Source organism: Ceratotherium simum, chromosome 10 (genome assembly GCF_057802395.1).
Source record: "Ceratotherium simum simum isolate JZ-2026a chromosome 10, ASM5780239v1, whole genome shotgun sequence".
Taxonomy (NCBI): domain Eukaryota; kingdom Metazoa; phylum Chordata; class Mammalia; order Perissodactyla; family Rhinocerotidae; genus Ceratotherium; species Ceratotherium simum.
The window spans coordinates 63686804-63705783 of NC_141909.1; the positions used below are offsets into that span (position 1 = coordinate 63686804).

The 18980-nt window shown below is 49.8% G+C and overlaps 1 protein-coding gene and 1 pseudogene across 5 annotated transcripts in view; both read right to left on the reverse strand.

Moving 5' to 3' along the window:
* The window catches only part of LOC147916137 (serine/threonine-protein phosphatase 4 regulatory subunit 2 pseudogene), a 212217-nt pseudogene that overhangs the window by 139479 nt on the left and 53758 nt on the right, over positions 1 to 18980 (reverse strand).
* Positions 1 to 18980, reverse strand: part of SLC25A15 (solute carrier family 25 member 15) — an 82195-nt gene that overhangs the window by 9444 nt on the left and 53771 nt on the right. Inside the window, exons 1-5 of one of the 5 annotated variants that reach the window (XM_087436129.1) lie at positions 15682 to 15792; positions 12787 to 12911; positions 7231 to 7489; positions 3041 to 3178; positions 767 to 936 (exon numbers count right to left, since the gene is read on the reverse strand). In XM_087436129.1, the coding sequence (XP_087292255.1) occupies positions 767 to 936; positions 3041 to 3178; positions 7231 to 7489; positions 12787 to 12841 (622 nt within the window). In that variant the 5' untranslated portion in view covers positions 12842 to 12911; positions 15682 to 15792. Of the gene's footprint in view, positions 1 to 766; positions 937 to 3040; positions 3179 to 7230; positions 7490 to 12786; positions 12912 to 13182; positions 13662 to 15681; positions 15793 to 18980 lie in introns of those variants that run through there. The other 4 variants (XM_087436132.1, XM_087436128.1, XM_087436130.1 and 1 more) reach the window with 4 other exon arrangements.

Here is an 18980-nt window from a genome sequence, read left to right on the forward strand (position 1 = left end):
GTGGCACTGTGGCCCTCCTGCCCCATCCTCCAGAGGGCTGGCCCCCACAACCAGCAGGCCCTAGCAGCATGGCAACACCCTACCATGAGGAATGAGAATAGTTAGGCCAGTGAAATGCAGGCCGAGTCATTTTTCAACTTTCTCTTAAGCATTTTAATGTTTTAATGCCCCACAGCCCTGATTCTTCCTTTACCATGAAAAACCAAAGTTGTCTTATTAATAGGACAGTTAAGCCTGGGAGTGTGACTAACCCCAGAATAGGTCCACCAACACTGAAGGGAGGTGCTTAAGAAAAAAGTAATCACTCTGTGAGCCAAATGTTAGTACGGTTGTGTCCAGCAGCTACAGAGGATAAGCCAGAAAGAACTACACTTTTCACCGCTCTCAAAACACTTTCAAGGTTTATTACCAAGTTTTAAGCTTACTGCAAGCTGAGTTATAGGTGATTTCCTCATTTACTGGTGATTTCCTATAGGGAAAGAAATTTCTATATTTCTTCTTCCCTAAAACAGATCCAGAGGAAATTCACAAATATTACTCCAGGAAAGAAGTTTGGGATGAACTGCTTCAGCCCCTGTCCTGAGGAAATTGCAAGCCCAGAGGAAGGTGCTAGAAATTGTTAGGCCATGTTATTCTCTGGGATCCAGAAACTCCCCAGTGCCAGAGGGACCCCACAAGGGGGCGCAGAGTGCACAGAATCTGCAGCAAGCCCACCATCGGAAGCGGACACCATCACCCCACCTGCTGTCTGTGCAAATACATTTACCTAGGTCATCTTTTGATCTCCCGGATGCAAAAAACGATCGGCTCAGTTCATAGCCGCCGAAGAAGAAGAAATAGCCGGGTACTTCTCGAAGTAAGGTGCTCGAGAGTCCATGGTAGAAGCCCAAGGGGCCATCCTTTCTAAGGATGCTCTTCATGACAGACCACACTGTACTGGGAGGAGACAGAGAGAGAGAGACAGTCACGGCAGGTGAAGCAGCAGGGAAGCAGCTAGTTCTGTAGACAGAGAACCAGAGTTCTAAAAGGCTGCTGTGGCAGGAAATCTCAGAGAAGCACAGATACAATGATTTTATAACAAGTTTTCTCTCCTGAACCACTCTAGGGTAAAGAAATCTTATTAAAATGGATGAATACATTTCTAGAAGTCATTATCAAAGATGTAAAAGAGCTAATACCCATTTTTTCAATAGTGAATAAGTGAAATTACAATAAGGGGTTGTCCAAACTCAGCAAGAGTAAAATGGTATCATATTGCCCAGTCTCTTACCTCCCTCAGTTCCTAGCTCCCAAACCTTTCTTTTGATCTGGTGTTTGGAGAGAATTTGTTCAGGTTTAGGGTTTGTTTGTTTTGTGTTAGTGCAGGGAAATGAGCAAGTAACATTCAAGACAAAAGAAATTCTAAGAACGGAGCTACAGCTCCTGAAAGGCAAGAAGCACCGAGGATTTAGTTCCTAGAGAGGCAGATCAGGGCCCTGCAGCAGCCGGAACACAGGACTCCTTCCGTCTAGACTCCTCTTCCTGATGGCGTGCGCCACGGCAGGAAGGAGAGCGCCAGAAACCACACCCTCGGTAGGCTTGGTGAACCCCTGGCTCCTCATTCTGTTCTCAAAGAGCAGGTGACTCGGTTTGGACCAATGAAGGATCAAGCCCTGAGGGGATAAAGGCCACCTGCTTTTAACGACTATCTTCCTTCCTCCCTCGGACTTCAGAAGGCTTCATCAGCTGTGACCCATCAGCCAGGTCCTCCCCGCAACACTGCTCTCATTCTCTGATGCGAATGTAACAGGGTAATCCAGCTCAACACAGTTAGCCTGCCTTCCAATCCGAATCTTAACCCCAAGCTACCGTACAGCCCTGCGTGACCACTGCTCTGCCTAAAATAAAGTTAACCAACATTTACTTTCACACAAGGTGTCCATCTGCCTAAGTCCTTCGGATCTAGCAATTATTTTCTTTAAAAGTACCTTAAACTACTTCCAAGGGGCATGAGGGCAACTTTCTGGGTGCTGTTAATGTCCTATTTCTTAATCCGGGCACTGGTTAAAAAGGCATGTTCATTTTGCGACTATTTATAGAACTGCACACTTATGATTTCTGTGGGTATTCCTGGTACTGTGTGTGCATTATATCTCAATAAAAAGTCTTAAAGACTTACACTTTTGGACTCCAGGCTATGAATAATAGATTCAAATTGGTTGTAATGAATCACAAGGGTGCAGGAAATAGGGCTCTATTACAAACCCCATCCTTACTACAAGGAGACTGACAACTCTGAAAATGGTCAATTTATCTACTGGTTTTCCCCAGCAGATTTACAGGCTTGAGTTAACCACAGCAATATCCACCCCCAGAACTTCAGTCAGCCAGATGTTAAGATAAATAAGCAAGTTTTGAGATTAATAAGGATAATAAATTGCCTTACAATTCAAATAAATCATATGTATATGATATATACACCTTCACAGGGCGACTAGAATATTCCAAGACTGAGCTCGCGAGGAATTTGATCACTGAAGAGTAGCTATGCTTATCATGGTTCTGCTGAGTGTTTCCAGAACTCGGGCCTTTTGTAGGTACACTTTAAGGATTAGGGAGGGAGGTAAAGAAAGTTACCAGTAGGATCTGAGGTGATCAGCCTAAACACCCATGTGAAACCTGGGAATGAGCAGAATCCAAATTGGCCCTTACAATGGCTCAGCTCTCTGAGTTCCAAAGGTGTCGGCCATGTGCCTCCAAATACAGTTGGGGATCATGCCTTATGCACTCAACAAGCCTAAAGGGGTATAAGCTCCTAGCTTCATCACTTGTGGGGTATTAAATATCTGCCTACCATGTTGTGTGGGGTGGGTGGTGGGTCCGACCATCACAAACAGTCTGTTCAGAAAATTATTCTGACTGGTTCAAGAAAGTGCTAGAAACAATATTTTGGAGTAGACAAATCTGTTTCTGTATCTGCCTCTTAATTTTAATACAATATATTTTTAAAAATACTCAGTACATGTTAGAGACCCAATGTTTGTGCCCGAGCGGTGCTTACTTCTGGCTTTTGGCTATCTTTCCCGATGTCTCCATTTCATACATGGCCTGTAGCCGGCACTTCACCAGCTCAGTGGGGCAGAGCACCAGGGCAGCGAATGCGGAGGCGAAGGACCCAGCGGCTGCGTTCTGCAGATCACTGAAAGGACACAGCATAGGAGACCAATGACCTGCCCGGTTACCCATTCGGGCAGCACTCACCATGCGGAAGACCTGGTGGGAACGGAGGGCGAGGATGAACGGAGGAAATGCTTCCTGAGGGCCCCCCAGAAACGTGTGCATGCTGTTTCATCTGAGGATCCCACAACTGTGAGGTTGACAGCAACACCCCAATTTTCCATACGGAGAAAACGACACTTAGAGAAGACACGTGCCCAAAGTCACAGAGCTACTATGTGGCAACGCTAGGATTCAGACCCCAGTCTGCCTGACTGCAAATCCACACTCCTTTGTTAGTCACAGTGCTGTGGACTGAATGTCGTGTTCCCCACCCCCAAATCCCTATGTTGAAGCCTTAACCCCCAAGGTGCTGGTACTGAGGGGGCCCTGTGGGAGGTGAGTAGGTCTAGATGAGGTCATGAGGGTGGAGTCCTCATGGTGGGATTAGTGCCCTCAGAAAGAGACCAGAGAGCTGGGTCGTGCTCTCTCTCTGCCATGTGAGGACACAGTAGGGTGTCCCTCTGCAAACCAGGAAGAGGGCCCTCACCAGACACTGAATCAGCCAGCACTTGATCTTGGACTTTCCAGCCTCTAGAAGTGTGAGTGACAAACATGTGCTGTTTAAGCTACCCAGTCGATGGTATTTTGTTATAGCAGCCAGAACAAGAAACACAAGTGACATACAAAACAAAACAAAACAAAACCAAAAACGTATGGAAAGGAGGAAAAAATTACCTGTAGTCCTATCACCCAAAACACATACTATTAATACTGGAGTGTATTTGCCACTAAGCTTTAAATAAAACGAGGTTCTGAAGCCATCCCTACACGCTCAGAATCCACCTGGAGCAACGGAGCACATAACTGCCACAGACGAAAACCCAGGATAAATTTTTAACCAAGAAGCTGCCACTGCAAAAAGATTTCCCAGTTCAGCCAATTGACCTCCTCGACCTCAGGAACCCGGACGGCACGAGGAAGGCACGATGGTGCCGCAGAAGGGGGTGAGGCCGGTGCACGTCAGCAGCTCGATGCTCCTAAGTAAAATGGCTAAGCCGGAAATCTAGACGGAGAAATGAATGCACATTAGCCCAAAAATGGAAGCATTTGCCTCATCTCCTGTGGGTTTATACCACCAGCCACAATCACCAGCAGGGTTGTGAAACTGGAATCCAATAAGAGTCCAAGAATGTGGGGGAAAGTCTGAGAAACAAATTGCCAGAAGACTTCTCGGAGAGTTCCCAGGGGTCAGAAAAGAAGATCCTTTCCAAACCCTGGGACAGGGTTTCATCACGTGGGATGGGACAGTCCTTCCTAGGACGGGAATTACTGAACTGCTCACAGCAGGACAACTGGCTCCCTGGTGCTCACCTGTTAAATGCCAGCATCCTGCTGTCACTGGATAACCAGGACGAGTCACAGATTTCCAGAGGGGCCCTAGGAGGTCATCCCCTCAGCTGATTGCCCATGGGAGAGAGATCCCCTAACGATTTTTCTCCAAACTGTGAGCAAAAGCCTAATAGACCTACCACATCCAGTTGTCCTAAAGTTACATTAAACTAACAGTCACATACACTAACGTCAAACATCAGTATAAAATCAAGGCCTGCCTCCCATCTCAGCCCCGACCTCCTGTGCCCCATTCGGTGACGCAGGCGGATGTAAGGCGGGTCCCCAGGGGCCGAGCTGGCCTGTTACTACAAACCCAGGTTTCTACGAGTTGGCTCGGGGTGAGGCTTTCTTGCAGGAGGAAAACACTGCCTGCAATATGGACTTCCTTTTGATCTTAGAGAATTAAAGGTCAAACCATTTCCAGACGACAGCCAGACACACAACTGTACGTGCACACGGCTTTCCAGTGTGTGGACACTGCCCACCGCCGCTCACTCCGTTCCTTCCCCTCCACTCCTACTTGGCTCGTTTGTCAAAACCAAAGCTTCAATGGTTTCCGCCGTCTCCCGGCCAGCCTGCAGGTCCACGCTTGCCTCCCTCAGGGACTCTCTGTCAACCTGCTGACGGGCAATATTCCACGAGGGTCCCAGTTTGCCAGGTTTGCTGGAACAAAGGTGGCACCAATAAACGCAGCTGGCTGGTCAATCTAAGATGCAGTAACGGCTCGGACGCTGAGTGAACACCAAGCACATTGTTACAAGGCAACCACAAGGCCACACCAGACGTGCAGTGGACTCTGGCTCTCTAATGAACCCCCTCCTCTGCCAGTGCACTAACTGAGGGCCACGCACCCCCGGCTGGGCCCACGGCGTAAACGTGCGGAACTGGAATGGAAACAGCGCCAGGCGTGGGATGGGATTTTGTAAGAACCGACTGTTTGCCACCCATTCGACAAACATGGACCTGGACACCCCTGCTGTGTACCACCCCGTCCAGCCAAAGGTCGAAGGGGAACACTAGGCAGGGTAGCGCAAACCAAGAGCAGACAAATATTGACGATGTCACTGCAGAAATCCACTGGGCTCTCACAGGCACTTTTCTTTTCACTACTTCTGCTTACTAATCTTTTCTCTAGCTCTGACCCCTACGAAACACTCCGGAGCCCCGAATGTGGCTGTAGGGAAAGACTGCTGGACGGGGGCTCAGAAGACACGGCTTTGCGTCCCGCTTTCTCGGTTACTAACCAGTGATCCCGAGCCCGTCCGTGTCTGCGCTCCAGTCTCCCCGTCTCCCACACAGACACCACCACCTGCCTTGCTCCCCTCACAGGACCAGGGTGAGGCCTAGAACCACGACATACACGTCAGAGCTGTGTAAACTAAGGCAGCATTTCCCGATAGCTAACGAGCAAACGCTGTCTGCAGGATGAAAAAGCAGCAGCCCCACAGGTTCAAAAAGATGAGAGAGCTGGGTTAGGCCAAGTGAAACAGGATGGTTTCTTTCCTGCAGGACTCCCTCCAGAATCTCTTGTGGTTGCTCACTGTGTCCCTGTCTTCTCCCCTCATTTGTCCCTCTCAAAGGATGCTGAAGGAGACCTACACTCCAGGTCTCCTCGAGTAGAAGGTTTCTCCCTGGAGTGGGCAGAGCTACAGTCCCTACAGTGTCCCTTCTGTCAGTCTCTGTCTTGGGGAGCACAGCCTCCTGGGTTGTCTCCTGCTTATTCCTTCCTCTCCTTCCTGACCCCTCTGTGCTGGAGGGTCCCAGCACCAGTGCTCAGCCCTCTATAGACACTGTCTCCCTGGGGGATCTCATCCAGTCCCAGGCCTCTAAACACAAGCTCCCTCCATCAAGATGGAATTCCTGTCTACAAAAGGGCACATCTTTAGACCTCTAGTCACCCCCAGAGAACATTTCTACAGAAAAGGAACCCACTTTAGTCATGTGGGACCTGTAGCTGCATAGGGTTTCAAACTCCTACCGAAACAACCAATAAGACCACCCTTTGCAACCATGATGCTGATACAGTAATTTTAAGTGATTTAAAACAAATCAATCTTCAAAGGAGGGATGGCTAAACATCTCCATGATTTCCAAATTCTTTTCAGTCTCTGTATCATGAATACCCAAGGGATGACCAAGCACAAGCTCACGTCGGATGTTTGGGACAGACTTGGCCAAACAGTAGGTTCACCTGCATCTTCTCAGATGCGTCTGACCCTTCCTAAAATTCCAAGTTTCTCCTCAAACCTAGCTGGCTCAGGCAACTTCTTCCAATGCTCTGCACTTTGCTGATGAACTGGAGCCCAAAAGGTGGATCACAAGTTGTGTCTATGGTTTCAATCCAGCACTTCTGCCCACGAGAGAAGTAGCACCACCATCAGCATCTGAAAAGCATTTCCTGAAGAATACCAGCACGTAAGGGCGGTTCGTTCTCCATGGTGGGTCGTGGGCAATTCTCCTTTTGCATAACGCATATGTGTTTGCCAAGTTTTATACAATGACGGGGTATGACTTCATAATCAGAAAGAAAGCAGTTATTTTAAAAAACGAAACATCCTTGCCCGTAAGGTATCATAAAAATCATGACAACAGTATTGTTTTTTAAAACAAACAGAAAGAGTGTCAGTGTCCTCGACTCACCTCAGCCTTGCCTGCTTGTCCAATCCAACCACTTTCCGCACCACCTGCTGGCAGAACCCGTAGCACATGAAGAGGACCGAGTTCTCGGCGACGTTGGCGATCAGCGCCGGGCTGGTCCCCCTGTAGAAGCCCCGGAAGCCCACCTGGGCGTAGGTCTTCAGGCAGCAGTCGGTCAGGCCCCTGTACAGGCCAGGGAACGTCTGCATCTTCACTTTCATGGTGTCGAAGGGCTGCCCAGTCAGGACGCAGGCTGTGCCCCCTGCAAGCAGGGCAGAGTCCTTCTCCAGCACATGTCTACAGCAGTGTTTCAGAGTGCAGCCCCAACTACCCATGGAAATGAGGGACAGGCAGCCTACGCCAGGGCTCACCTCTGCTTCAGTTCATTTTCACCTCTTTCCCCCATATCTTCTAGCCGAGTCCAATAAACAACTTATAGGAGTTCCCTAACGTGCCCAGCAGCCAGCTCCAGCCCTGCAGGAGCTCACACGTGGTAGGGGACAGATGTGTGCTCAACAGTGAAAGCTACGGGATGCAAAGGAGGGGTGTGTGTTCAGGAGCATCGGCAATGGGGTCAGAGGGAGCTGGGCTTGAAGCGTGGCTCTGCTGTGAGACCCTGGACAAGCGATGTGACTTCTGAGCCTCAACTCCTGAGCTGTGTCCAGCTCAGGGGGTTAGTGTGGGGACTAAATAAAAATGGATGAGAAGGCTTAACCTAATGGATGAGAAGGCTTAACCTAATGCCTGCTACACAAGTGGTTAATAAACAGCAGTTACTCTGTGTGTGTGTGTGTGTGTGTAAGGGAGGTGAAATCTGGGAAGAGTTAATCACTCTCTTGCCTAATGCCCAGTGGGACTGATGACTATCAGAAAAACAACAGAGGAACAGGCAGCAGATAAAGAAAACAAAGAGTCTGGCTAATTAATCCCTGAGGAGCTAAATATTTGACCCTATGGAAAAACCTCTAATTTGGACTGTCCCCATTAATGATTTGCATTCCAACAGGGAATGGACTGAAACTTACCTCTGCTTGGCACAAACCCTATATTTATAAGCTTTTATACTGCAAGAGTATTAAATACAGCAAAATCTAAATTGCATTAGATGCCTTCAATAAAAATTCTGAACGTAAGGAAAAGAATGAGCCATAACCACTCTATAACATCCCCAGACCCTGGACTAGGGTCAGCATTCTGGGAACCGCCGCTGGCGAACACTTCCACTTTCCTTGGGCCCCAGACGTGCCCTGCTTGTGTCAGGAAACACAACCACTGGATGAGGTTATTAAAGCCTCACCAAAATTGAAGAGATGGCTTACATAAAATATTTAAGAAATGCAGTTTCCTAACTTTGACATTATACATAGTTACTCCAACTAAGCTGTGGAAAGTAGAGATGGGGGAGGGGCTGTCAAGAATAACTCCCAATTAATTATCAGCAGAGAAATGGACATTTCCAAAGAGTATGAAAGCTGATCTCTCCTTTAAGCGATCACAAGTCTGATCTCCGTGACCCTAACAGTACTGCTTGTTTCTTCTAGGAGAGTAATGATATATTTCTGCTTTGTCTTGCCAAATTATCACCAATTCTGAATTGGTGGAATATAATTTAATAAGATTTTACTGTAATTAGTTATTCTCTCTTAGCTACTGCTAGAATAAAATCAAAAAGATCCTAATTCTATCCAAATAATTCATTCCAAAAGAAGAGGTGAATGTCAGGATTTAAGTGGGTAGATAATTTAGATAATCTAGATGCAGATATGCTTATAAAGCATATAATTCAGAGTATTATAAGATTTTAATTTTTATATATAACATTACTCTGTATTAAAAATATATATATTTTAACTGGAAGTTTTCTGGGGTTTTTTTGTGTGTGTGTGTGTGTGTGTGAGGAAGATCAGCTCTGAGCTAACATCGGATGCCAATCCTCTTTTTGCTGAGGAAGACCGGCCCTGGGCTAACATCCATGCCCATCGTCCTCCACTTTATATGGGATGCCGCCACAGCATGGCTTGACAAGCGGTGCGTCGGTGCGCGCCTTGGATCCGAACCTGCGAACCCCAGGCCACCGCAGCAGAGCGCGCGCACTTAACCACTGCGCTGCCACCAGGCCAGCCCCATGGAAGTTTTCCGTATTTTAACCCAATCATCCTGAACAGTTCAGATATCATTGATTACCTCAATATGCATGGGTTGTATATCTGTAACAGTTACATTTCCAACAGGGAGAAGGCAGGAGGCTAATGAATTTTTGAATGCCAGCTCCAATTCTCTCCTTGCACCCACGGAGGTAAGCTGATTTCCTCTGTCATGTACCACACACAAATGACCCTGTGGCAGCCCTCACCATGCCCCCTCCAGTGGATGATGACTATTCTGAACACCAGCACCAACCGCTGAGCCCGACACCTAGTAGGTCTTCAAATATTTATCAAGCTAATGAAGCTATAAATAATTTACAGGAATTAAATATTTTCCCACTGGCTTGGAGCTCAGACCTGTGATCATCTCCTTCTCCTTAAGAGATAAATAGAAATAGCCTCTGCATCCTTTCGGAGGTGTCACAGTTGCATTTTATTCTGTAAGAGAGGCGCTCAGGTGGTGCTGCTCCCTACACTTGACCAAGGCTGGTGCCGGGGATTTTCAGTCCTCGACACAGTGGAGTCAGCAAATGACGAGCAGCTGAGGAAACTCGAGGGGCAGGACAGCTCAGAGGGAGGGCAGAGGTGAAACTCCAGACGCAGACCTTCAACCAGAAGGATCTGCTCCACCCACGCAGAGGCGGGACCCTCAAACCCCTCCGGGGGCAGTCATTAAATGTTCCATTTAACAGTACAGAGAAGTGCATCATTTTCAAAACATTCCAATCAAAGAAGACTTTCAGTTTGTTTTTAATTTTGACATTTGAGAGGATAAACTTCAATTCTCTAAAATGTGACATTCCCCCAGTACACTGTTAAACAGGCACACTGCATCAGAGCAGTCCGAGTAGGGCGTGTTATTTCATAGTTGCTAAACCACGAAGTCTTAAAGCACTACCAAGGTTTCCCTTCAAGGCCACTTGACTTTTGAGATGCACGCTGCCTCATTTCAATGGTTATCCAATTACCACCTCTCTCCTTCAAATCCTCCCCCTGCTGGCTGCCTGGGGCTCTCGATCCTTCTCTGGAATCTCTCCCACAGCAGGGCAGATAGACAGTGCTGGCTTCCCGGCACTTCAGAGGAGAGGAGTGGGGCTGAAAACCTGTTTGGTGGGGGAGGTTCGTTTACAAGAAAAAGGAGAGACACGGAGAAGAGCTATGTATGCTACAGCCACGTCACCTCAGACCACAACTGGCTCTGCTCTCAGGCATGAATCACTCTCCTGGGTGGACTGTGCACACAAAGCACTAGGGGTCCTCTCCTCTTGGCAAGGGCCAGCCGAAAGATCCCAAAGCCCAACCGTTTCCCCATCCAGAGAGCTGAGGCTGGTGCTGGGGCAGCGAAGGCTCCAAACTAACACCCCTCTCTGGGAACGCTGTTGGCCCATTATGTAGTATTAACAGACAACGGAATTAGACAACGACCCAAGCAACAAAGTCCTAGCCCTGTCTTTACACCATCTAGCTGTACAACCTTGAACAAATCCACCATCCCTCTCTGGGCCTCTTTTTCTACATATACAATGAACATTAGAGCCAGTGGTCTCTAAAGGCTCTTCTAGGTCCATCATTTGAATACAGGGACCCCTCCCAAGTGGGACTGCTGCTCCCATTTGCATCCCATGTGCCTCACAGCAGAGAGTTCTCAGGTCACTAAAGGGAACCTCCTCTGCCCAGAGCCAGGACAGGCTCAGACCCCCTGCAAAGGAGCCGGTTATCCTTGGAAGTTAGAACCACCCAGGGCAGCGCTGCAGCAGTGAGGGGCGACCCTGCGCACCAGCACAGGAAGAAACCCCCACCCACAGTGATCGGGAAGATGAACTGCTGGTCGTGTAAGGGCCCGATGCATGTGAATACTGTTGCAGAGAAGCACATCCACCAGCAAATGCCTCACACACCAGACTCCCAACAATACTGTTGCAATTTATATCTTTAAAATTTACTGTACATTATAAATGTGGCCCCCAATACCTGTCCACACATAAATGCCTTTCTAGCAAAAGGTAAGCATTTTAATTCTACCACAGCAGATCCTATACCTTTGATTGACTGAAGGCCATTTAATTCCAAAAGCTGAGAATATCTCCTGTGGTTAAATACCCTCCCATTGCGGAAACAAAAACTGAGCCCAAAGGGTTCACGGGATGGTAAGAGGATGCCAGAGGCAGGCGAATGGTTCCATGTTCCCATGGTCAGTGTCCTCTGAACGTGGCATGTGAGCAAGGGAGCCTGGGGGCTGCAGCTTGATTCCATGGCAGGATGAGGGGCTGACCCAAAGTCACACAGTCAAGAGGCCACTGGGCGGAACCCGGGTGGCCCTAAGTTTCCCCTGCTCCTGCAGTGGGACACTCCTTGTGCTCTCTTGCTCTCTAACCCGAGAGCCCATGCTGTCCCCTGCACTTCTTATCAGTGTCTGCAATGCGCTGTCTCTGGCATTCCTCATGGCCTTCCTCATTAGCCTACCTTGGCCGACCTTTGGATTATGGGAAAATACTTTGTTCCTCTCTGAACCTGACTTCTTTTTTATAATTAAGGACAGGATAAGAGGAGGCGGCTCTCCGACTACACTTTGGCTGTTGACCCAGGAGGTCCCACCAGATAAGAGGACAAAGGGCAAGGCACCCCCCTGGCCTCTCCACTCCGGGGAGCTGTGACTCATTATAAGAATCGGTGCGGGAGGCAAGGGTAGACCGGGGTTTTCATCCGAGAAGTATGAGCATTCCAGTGGTCCTCCAGCCCTAAAATAACACAGGAACCTGGAGAACCAAGTTACCACCCCTGCACGTCCACCTCTGCCATTCGCCTCAGGCTGAGTAAGGTGATCTCTTTAGAGAGTAGCCTGCGTGTTGCAAGCGCTGCCCAGGAGTGCTGACCTGCGCCCATGGGGCCGCCCACCATCCCCCGGCAAATCCTAGGGCCTCTCCTTTCCTCTCAGGGCTTTAAGACACAGTCGAACGTCAGTCTCATTTACCAAGGACACTTCTAAAGGGTGTCCTCCTTTCTCTCCCTGGCAGCAGGAAGGACAGTAACTGGGATTTCCCTGGAGAGATGGCACAGTGTGATTTTTGCACTACAAGGGCTCTGAAGACTGCCAGGCTCAGAGTGGAAGCCCACGTCACCCACATATCCCAGCTGTGTGACCATGGACAAGGGACGTCAGCTCTGAGCTGCGATGTCTTCCAGCTGTAAACTGGCTATGCCCGCACCCCGACTCAAAAAGTTTTATCACAACGGGAACTACTCCACCTTCTGCCATGCTTGGACACAGTATTACACTTCCATCAAATGGCTTCATCCCAGAGTTAAGGCGTATTGCCTCTGGAGTGACCAAGGTAACGCGTTCACCACGCTCTCACTCGACCTCACCTGTAGAAGGTACTGGGAGGAGGGGAGGGGTCTTCTCTGGGATTACCTGCGGCCCCTGCCGTGAGGTCAATGGCAGCCTGGATGGCAGGATTAGACTTCATGTTCGTCTGCTCCTCTGCTGGGCTCCGTGGAACGCAGCTCTCTGGAGCTTAGGACAGGCGCCTCATATCCCTGGGAGGAGGGAAGGGTTCACCATCAGTCAGACCCCTGCAGCCTCCCTTTCTCTAGGCCTGCTGCCTAGTTACCGGGCCTGAACTTCTGGGACCTGCGAAAGGGGCTCTACTCACTCCAAAGGAAGAGGGCTCAAGGTGTCCATGCAGCTTAGCCGTGGCCTCCCCTCTCCCACCCACCACTTCCCCACGGAAAGCTCGAGGGTCAAAAATGTTCCCTGAGTATCAACACCACAGCCACGGGGTCGGGGTGGGGGGGCACCTCAACCAACCTTTCTGAAAACCTTAGAAACAAATGCCAAATAAGTGAGCCAACCACAGACGTCCCACATCGAATTAGTTTTCAGAGGTGACGTCGATCTATCAGTCCACCAAGCTCAGACCGAAATCCAGACAGTGGCCTGTGCTGGGTCTCCAAGAGGAGGTCACCAAACAGTCTGGGAAGGAGCAGGTCAGGAGCTCTGCCGAGTGACACCGGCTGGTGACATTGAATGCCTGCTCTGCCACCAGGGGGCTCCCTGGGCCTCTGGAGCTGGGGGTCCCCATCTATACAAGGTGAATAATAAAAGTATTGTCATCATAACACAAAGGCCATCACAGATAGCCACGTCAGCACCAAACGTTACTGTCATCGCAGTCCCCTCCAGAGCTCAACTGTGAATGTGCACTCAAATCACCCGGGGACCTCGTTAAAACGCACATTCCGAGGCGACAGGCCTCAGCTGGGGCCAGAAACGCTGCCCGTCTCGACTGCTCCCTCGCAGATGAGGCGGATATGGCCTGGCCACCAACCACTCCGAAGAGCAACACCTGGTCCACTGTGTCCCAAATTTGCTGGATAAGAACCACCTGGGGCACTTGTTCAAGATTCAGATAACCAGGCCTCCCTCCTGGAAACCTTGATTCAGCAGGTTTCGGCTGAAACCTAGGAAATTTGGGAAAACTAGAGTCTACTACTCTACTTTTAGACAAAAATCAGTTATTGCTGAGCATGGACTTAATAAACATCGACTAGAAAAAGGAAAGTTGGCTCCTTAACATAGAATATTCAAATAACCAATTCAGGGACAATCCCGTAGGGTGTTCAAACGATGTAAGTGACTTATGCGTGAATAACAAGGAATTTTTATTCCTTGCACTGAAGACCTGTGTGATCCCAGTCAGGCCACCTCTCAGAGGGGGGGTGGGGGGGGTGGCCGGGTCATTGACAAACGCCAACGTCATCCTCAACGCCAGCAGAAAACAATCTTAGCCAACAAGTTTTTTAACCCCTTGAAGCATGCTGCCAATGACCAGACACCAAGAATCTTCCTTTCTTTACAAAAACTTTTTAAACCAGCAACAAGAAAAGCACAGTATTTAATAAAGCAACTAAGACCTACAAGACACCAATTTTATGTTATTGATGGGCCTGGAGAGGCAGGACCAATTACCAAGGTTGATAGGGTGGTGGCCATTGGGCATCTAGAGAAGGACATCAGGGTCTAATCCACTCTCTTCCTTTTCCAGATGGAAAACGGAGGCCAGAGGAAGACAACGGCCTGTCCAAGGTCATACGAAGAGCCACAGGTAGAGAGAGGATTAAACTCAAGTCTCACCTTTTGGGTCTGTGCTTACTAACCAATACTTAATTCCAGAGTATTCTGACCTGGCCAAAAAGAAAAAAAAAAAAAAAAACACTGAACCCTGCATTTCAGAGGAAAAGGGGGATGAGTGGGGAGAGAAACCACACAGGCGGGGCACATCCAGTGTGGCCTTTCGGTGTGTCATTCCTTTTATTGTGCACATTTCTTTCTTAGAAGGAAAGAAAGGCATATGTCATCAAGGTAAATTCAACCCTTTAGGTAAGCCAGACTTAAACACACCAAATCCTACAAATAACTACTTGTAGAATTATTAGGATAATAAACAGTGACAGGAACTAACAGATTAACTCAGAGGGTGTGGGCAATTGATTCACATATGCGTAACTTTGGCTTGAAGAAGACATATGGCTCGGGGGAGGCAAGACTGACCAGCAGGAGCTAAAAACCGATTCGTGAGCCTTCGGTACCGCTTGGAACAGAAAAACGGAATCGTTTCAGCGTCCCTTTACCCCTCTTTCAAACTACACCAGGGTCCCACTTCGGGAGAGACAGCCAACAGCGCCAATCATACATCCTTCTCGTTCCTCGGGGAAATTAACTTCGTATGGGAGAATCCGACGAGGCACTTCCCACCACGTACACGAACCGCCACGGAAGATTCCAGCTTCAGGCTGAAGCTGGCGCGGCGGGGGCCGGAGCACAGGGGCGCTCGGATGCCCACCAGGCTCGCCCCCAAGCAGCCCGGCGAGGCGCTCCTCCTCCGGGCCGGGATCCTGGTCCGCACAGGGGCAGCGCGAGAAACCAGTTCCAACTTTCCGAACGTCCGCTGACTCGGCCCGGCAGCCTGCCGGAGTCGCCCATTCATCGGCGCCTCCAGCCTCCCCGGCGCTCGGGCGGCGCGGAGCGCGGAGGCCAGCTGCCACCACGGGGGCAAAGGAGGGCAGCGTTTTCCAGCAGGTGACCCCCGCGGGGAGGCGGCCGCCCAGCCCGCCGTCCCCCCGGCGGCGCCAGGGCGAAGGGCGCCGCGGGTCCCGGGGCACGTGCGCGGCGCGGCGGGCCGACCCCGGACCTCCGCCCGGCTGCCCGGGGAGGTCGCGCCGCCCGACCGGGGAGGCCCTCCCGCTCCCGCTCCCGCTCCCCACGCCCACCGGGCTCCCGCGAGCGCCGGGCCGGGGCTGAACTCACCGCCACGTCCCGCTCGTCCCAGCTCGGGCTCCGCCGCCAGCTCTCGGCTCCCGCTCGGCGCCGGGGCGGCCTCTTAACACCCACGTCGGCCGCGGCCCCGCCCCGCGCGGGAGCGCACCCGGCGGGCGGGGAACCGGCGGCGCACCGGGCGGGCGGCGCGGGACCGGGAGGTGCCTCCCGGGGCAACGGAAGTCGGCGGGGCGTTGAGGCCGCGGGGGCGCCGGGAGCTGCAGGAGCCGGAGGAGCCGGGGCGCCGGGGCGCCGCCTCCAGGGTGCTTCCCTCCCCGCAGGTTCCCGGAGGCCTCGGCGAGCCTCGGCTGCAGTCTGACCTCAGGCGGGCCGGGTGTCAGGAGTTAGGAGGACGGACTGAGTCTCTGGGCTGGTTAACCTTGCTGGGACTTGGGGCTCAAGGCCTTGATTTTAAGGTATAATTGAGGACGCAAGTACTGGAGAGGTAGTGATGAAAAATAAATGCGCTAATACCCGGTAAAAAAACAAAAACAAAACATTTTCCATTCTGCCTCCCGCAAGGAAATCCATCCCACCGAGGACATTCGGGAAAGCGCACCCGCCTATGACAACTGTAACTCTAAACCGGCCTCTGATCTTGTAGTTCCTAATGAATTGTAGGCTATTTCATTGGCTCCCTGGCATTTTATTTAAAAAGAAAAAGCACTATTCAAGGAATCTGTTGTATACCCGGGAGTAAAGGAATTCTCTCCAGCGCCTTGAGACAAAGGGCTAACACCTACTCGGTTGGAAGGGTCTTGGTCTATTACTGACAGCTCCTCGGTGTGACAGTCACGGCCTTTGGATTGCTTTGGTTCAGGCTTCCTGTACTGTATTTTCCCTTAAGACATGGTATCATTTTGTTGTGTGTGGATGTGGTGTTGGATTATTGCCAGTGTAATTTAAGTGATTATTGGCGTGGGCCAGTGACTTAAATATTTGACATAACTTGTGCTTAACGTGAATGCACAACTGAATAGACCTTCCTGCCGGAGGAGATGCTGTGAAGGTATCAGAGCTCCTGGTAAATGGGGACACTCATCAAAACAGCACAAGAGTATCTTTTCACAGAATCAGCACTTTAGAACTCAGGTTTCTGGAACACAATTTAATTACAGAACAAGCCAGGGAGTTTGAATGACTTGACCAAATTGACATGTGACATAATTAGTGGGAAGCAAATCTAGGAGCAGAACTGGCAGTTAGAATATCCTAGAGGACTGAGGGACTTTCAGTACCACCCGGCCTGGTGGCATTTGCAAACTAGAAAAATTAGGCCCAAAGGAAAGCTGATTAAGGACAGACCCAGATCTCCCATTAGAGATTAGAAAGAGCACTGGACCGAAGCCAGAACACTCAGGTAAAAATCTGTGTGGCCTTTAGTGAGTCATTTAACCTTTTTATTTTTTTTATTTTTAATTTTTTGTGAGGAGGACTAGCCCTGAACTAACAAATGATGCCAATCCTCCTGCTTTTTTCTTGAAGAAGATTGGCCCTGGGCTAACCTCCGTGGCCATCTTCCTCCACTTTACATGGGACGCTGCCACAGCATGGCTTGACAAGCAGCGCGTCGGTGCGCGCAGGGATCCAAACCTGCGATCCCCAGGCCACCACAGCAGAGCATGCTCACTTAAACACTTGGCCACCCGGCGGCCCCATTTAACCTTTTTAAACCCAGCCATCACGTGACTGCCATCATGGCCTCCTTTGAACCCCCTGCTCCCGGAACCTCCTGGAGCAAGCTGCCCTGTGAGCAGCAGCTACTGCGGATCAGGGTTTGCCTTTCCCTGAGCCATCAGCTCCCCACCAAATGCTTTGTCTTGTCTCCCTTTAGCTCCTTGCTCTCCTGCCCACACAAGGGCTGCTTGGAACTCTCATCCCTCTCCCCAAGCCTTCTACATTTCTCCTCTCCCTCCCTCCCCGTCCTTACCAACCCTCAGCCTTGATTTATGCTGTAAACTAAAACAATCAGGAAACATTTGCACAAATTTTTAACCCTATTCTACAGTTACCTTTTTTGCACAGACTCTCATCTGGTTTTCCTCTTTCTTGCTGTCTTCCTTGCTGTATCCCATGCCTAGTGCCATGGCTGGCACAGATGATGCTGGCCAAGAAACCCAGGCTTAGAGAGGTCACGTCACTTGCCCAAAGTTATACAGGTACTAAGGGAAGAGCTGGAACTCAGCAAAGTTCTGTCCAGTTCTGAAGTTCATGTTCTTAACCGCTACACTCCACAGTAACACCTCCCAGGAGGCTTCCTCTTAAAAGAAGGAGGTTGCAGGAACCAGAAGTTCTTCCTCCTGGAATAGCTCTACCTCCATAATATTTTATAAAATCATCTCAGCAGCTTAAAATCCCTCACAAGAGTGGCTCTTTCTGTTATCTTTGTTTTAGGAATAGAGAAACAAAATACATATTTATTTATTTTTTGTGTGTGTGAGGAAGATCAGCCCTGAGCTAACATCCAAGCTAATCCTCCTCTTTTTGCTGAGGAAGACTGGCTCTGAGCTAACATCTATTGCCAGTCCTCCTCCTTTTTTTTTTGCCCAAAGCCCCAGTAGATAGTTGTATGTCATAGCTGCACATCCTTCTAGTTCCTGTATGTGGGACGTGGCCTCAGCATGGCCGGAGAAGTGGTGTGTCGGTGTGCACCCAGGATCCGAACCCAGGCAGCCAGTAGCAGAGCGCACGCACTTAACCACTAAGCCACGGGGCCGGCCCAGAAAGAAAATACATGGATGTTAAAAAGCTTAACATCTCACAGGAGCTCAGGGAACTGATTGGAAAGTCACCTGGTTGGCTTTAAACCATGAAAGTGTCCACATAAACTTTGTTCTAAGGGTAATCCCCCAGGAGTCCAATGGCCTCTTGAGAACAGAATTTTAGAGTTGTGCATCACTACTCTCAATATAGGGCAACCCAGTGGTATTTCATACTATATAGTATTTCAGACCTTGGGTCAAAACAGCAAACAGGTCAATGCACTGACCCCTTTGCTCTGGGTAGCTGTGTGCTGCCCCTGGATTGCACAACCCAGGGACGTCACTGCAGCTGCCTCTGTGATGAAGGGGCAGGTGTGACACAGGTCAGAGGTGAAGGGATGGACAGAGTGACTACATGGAAAAGGGCACCTTTGGTATTTCAACAGAATTTCACAATGCACTGGCTAATGATGCTAAAAGGAGAAATAATTTCACCACTTGAAGCATTTTGGCCCTGATGCCATGTGGGTGTGTTTTAACAAAGTGTTAATTGGAATTGCAAATAATTCAAAAACATAAATCATCTCT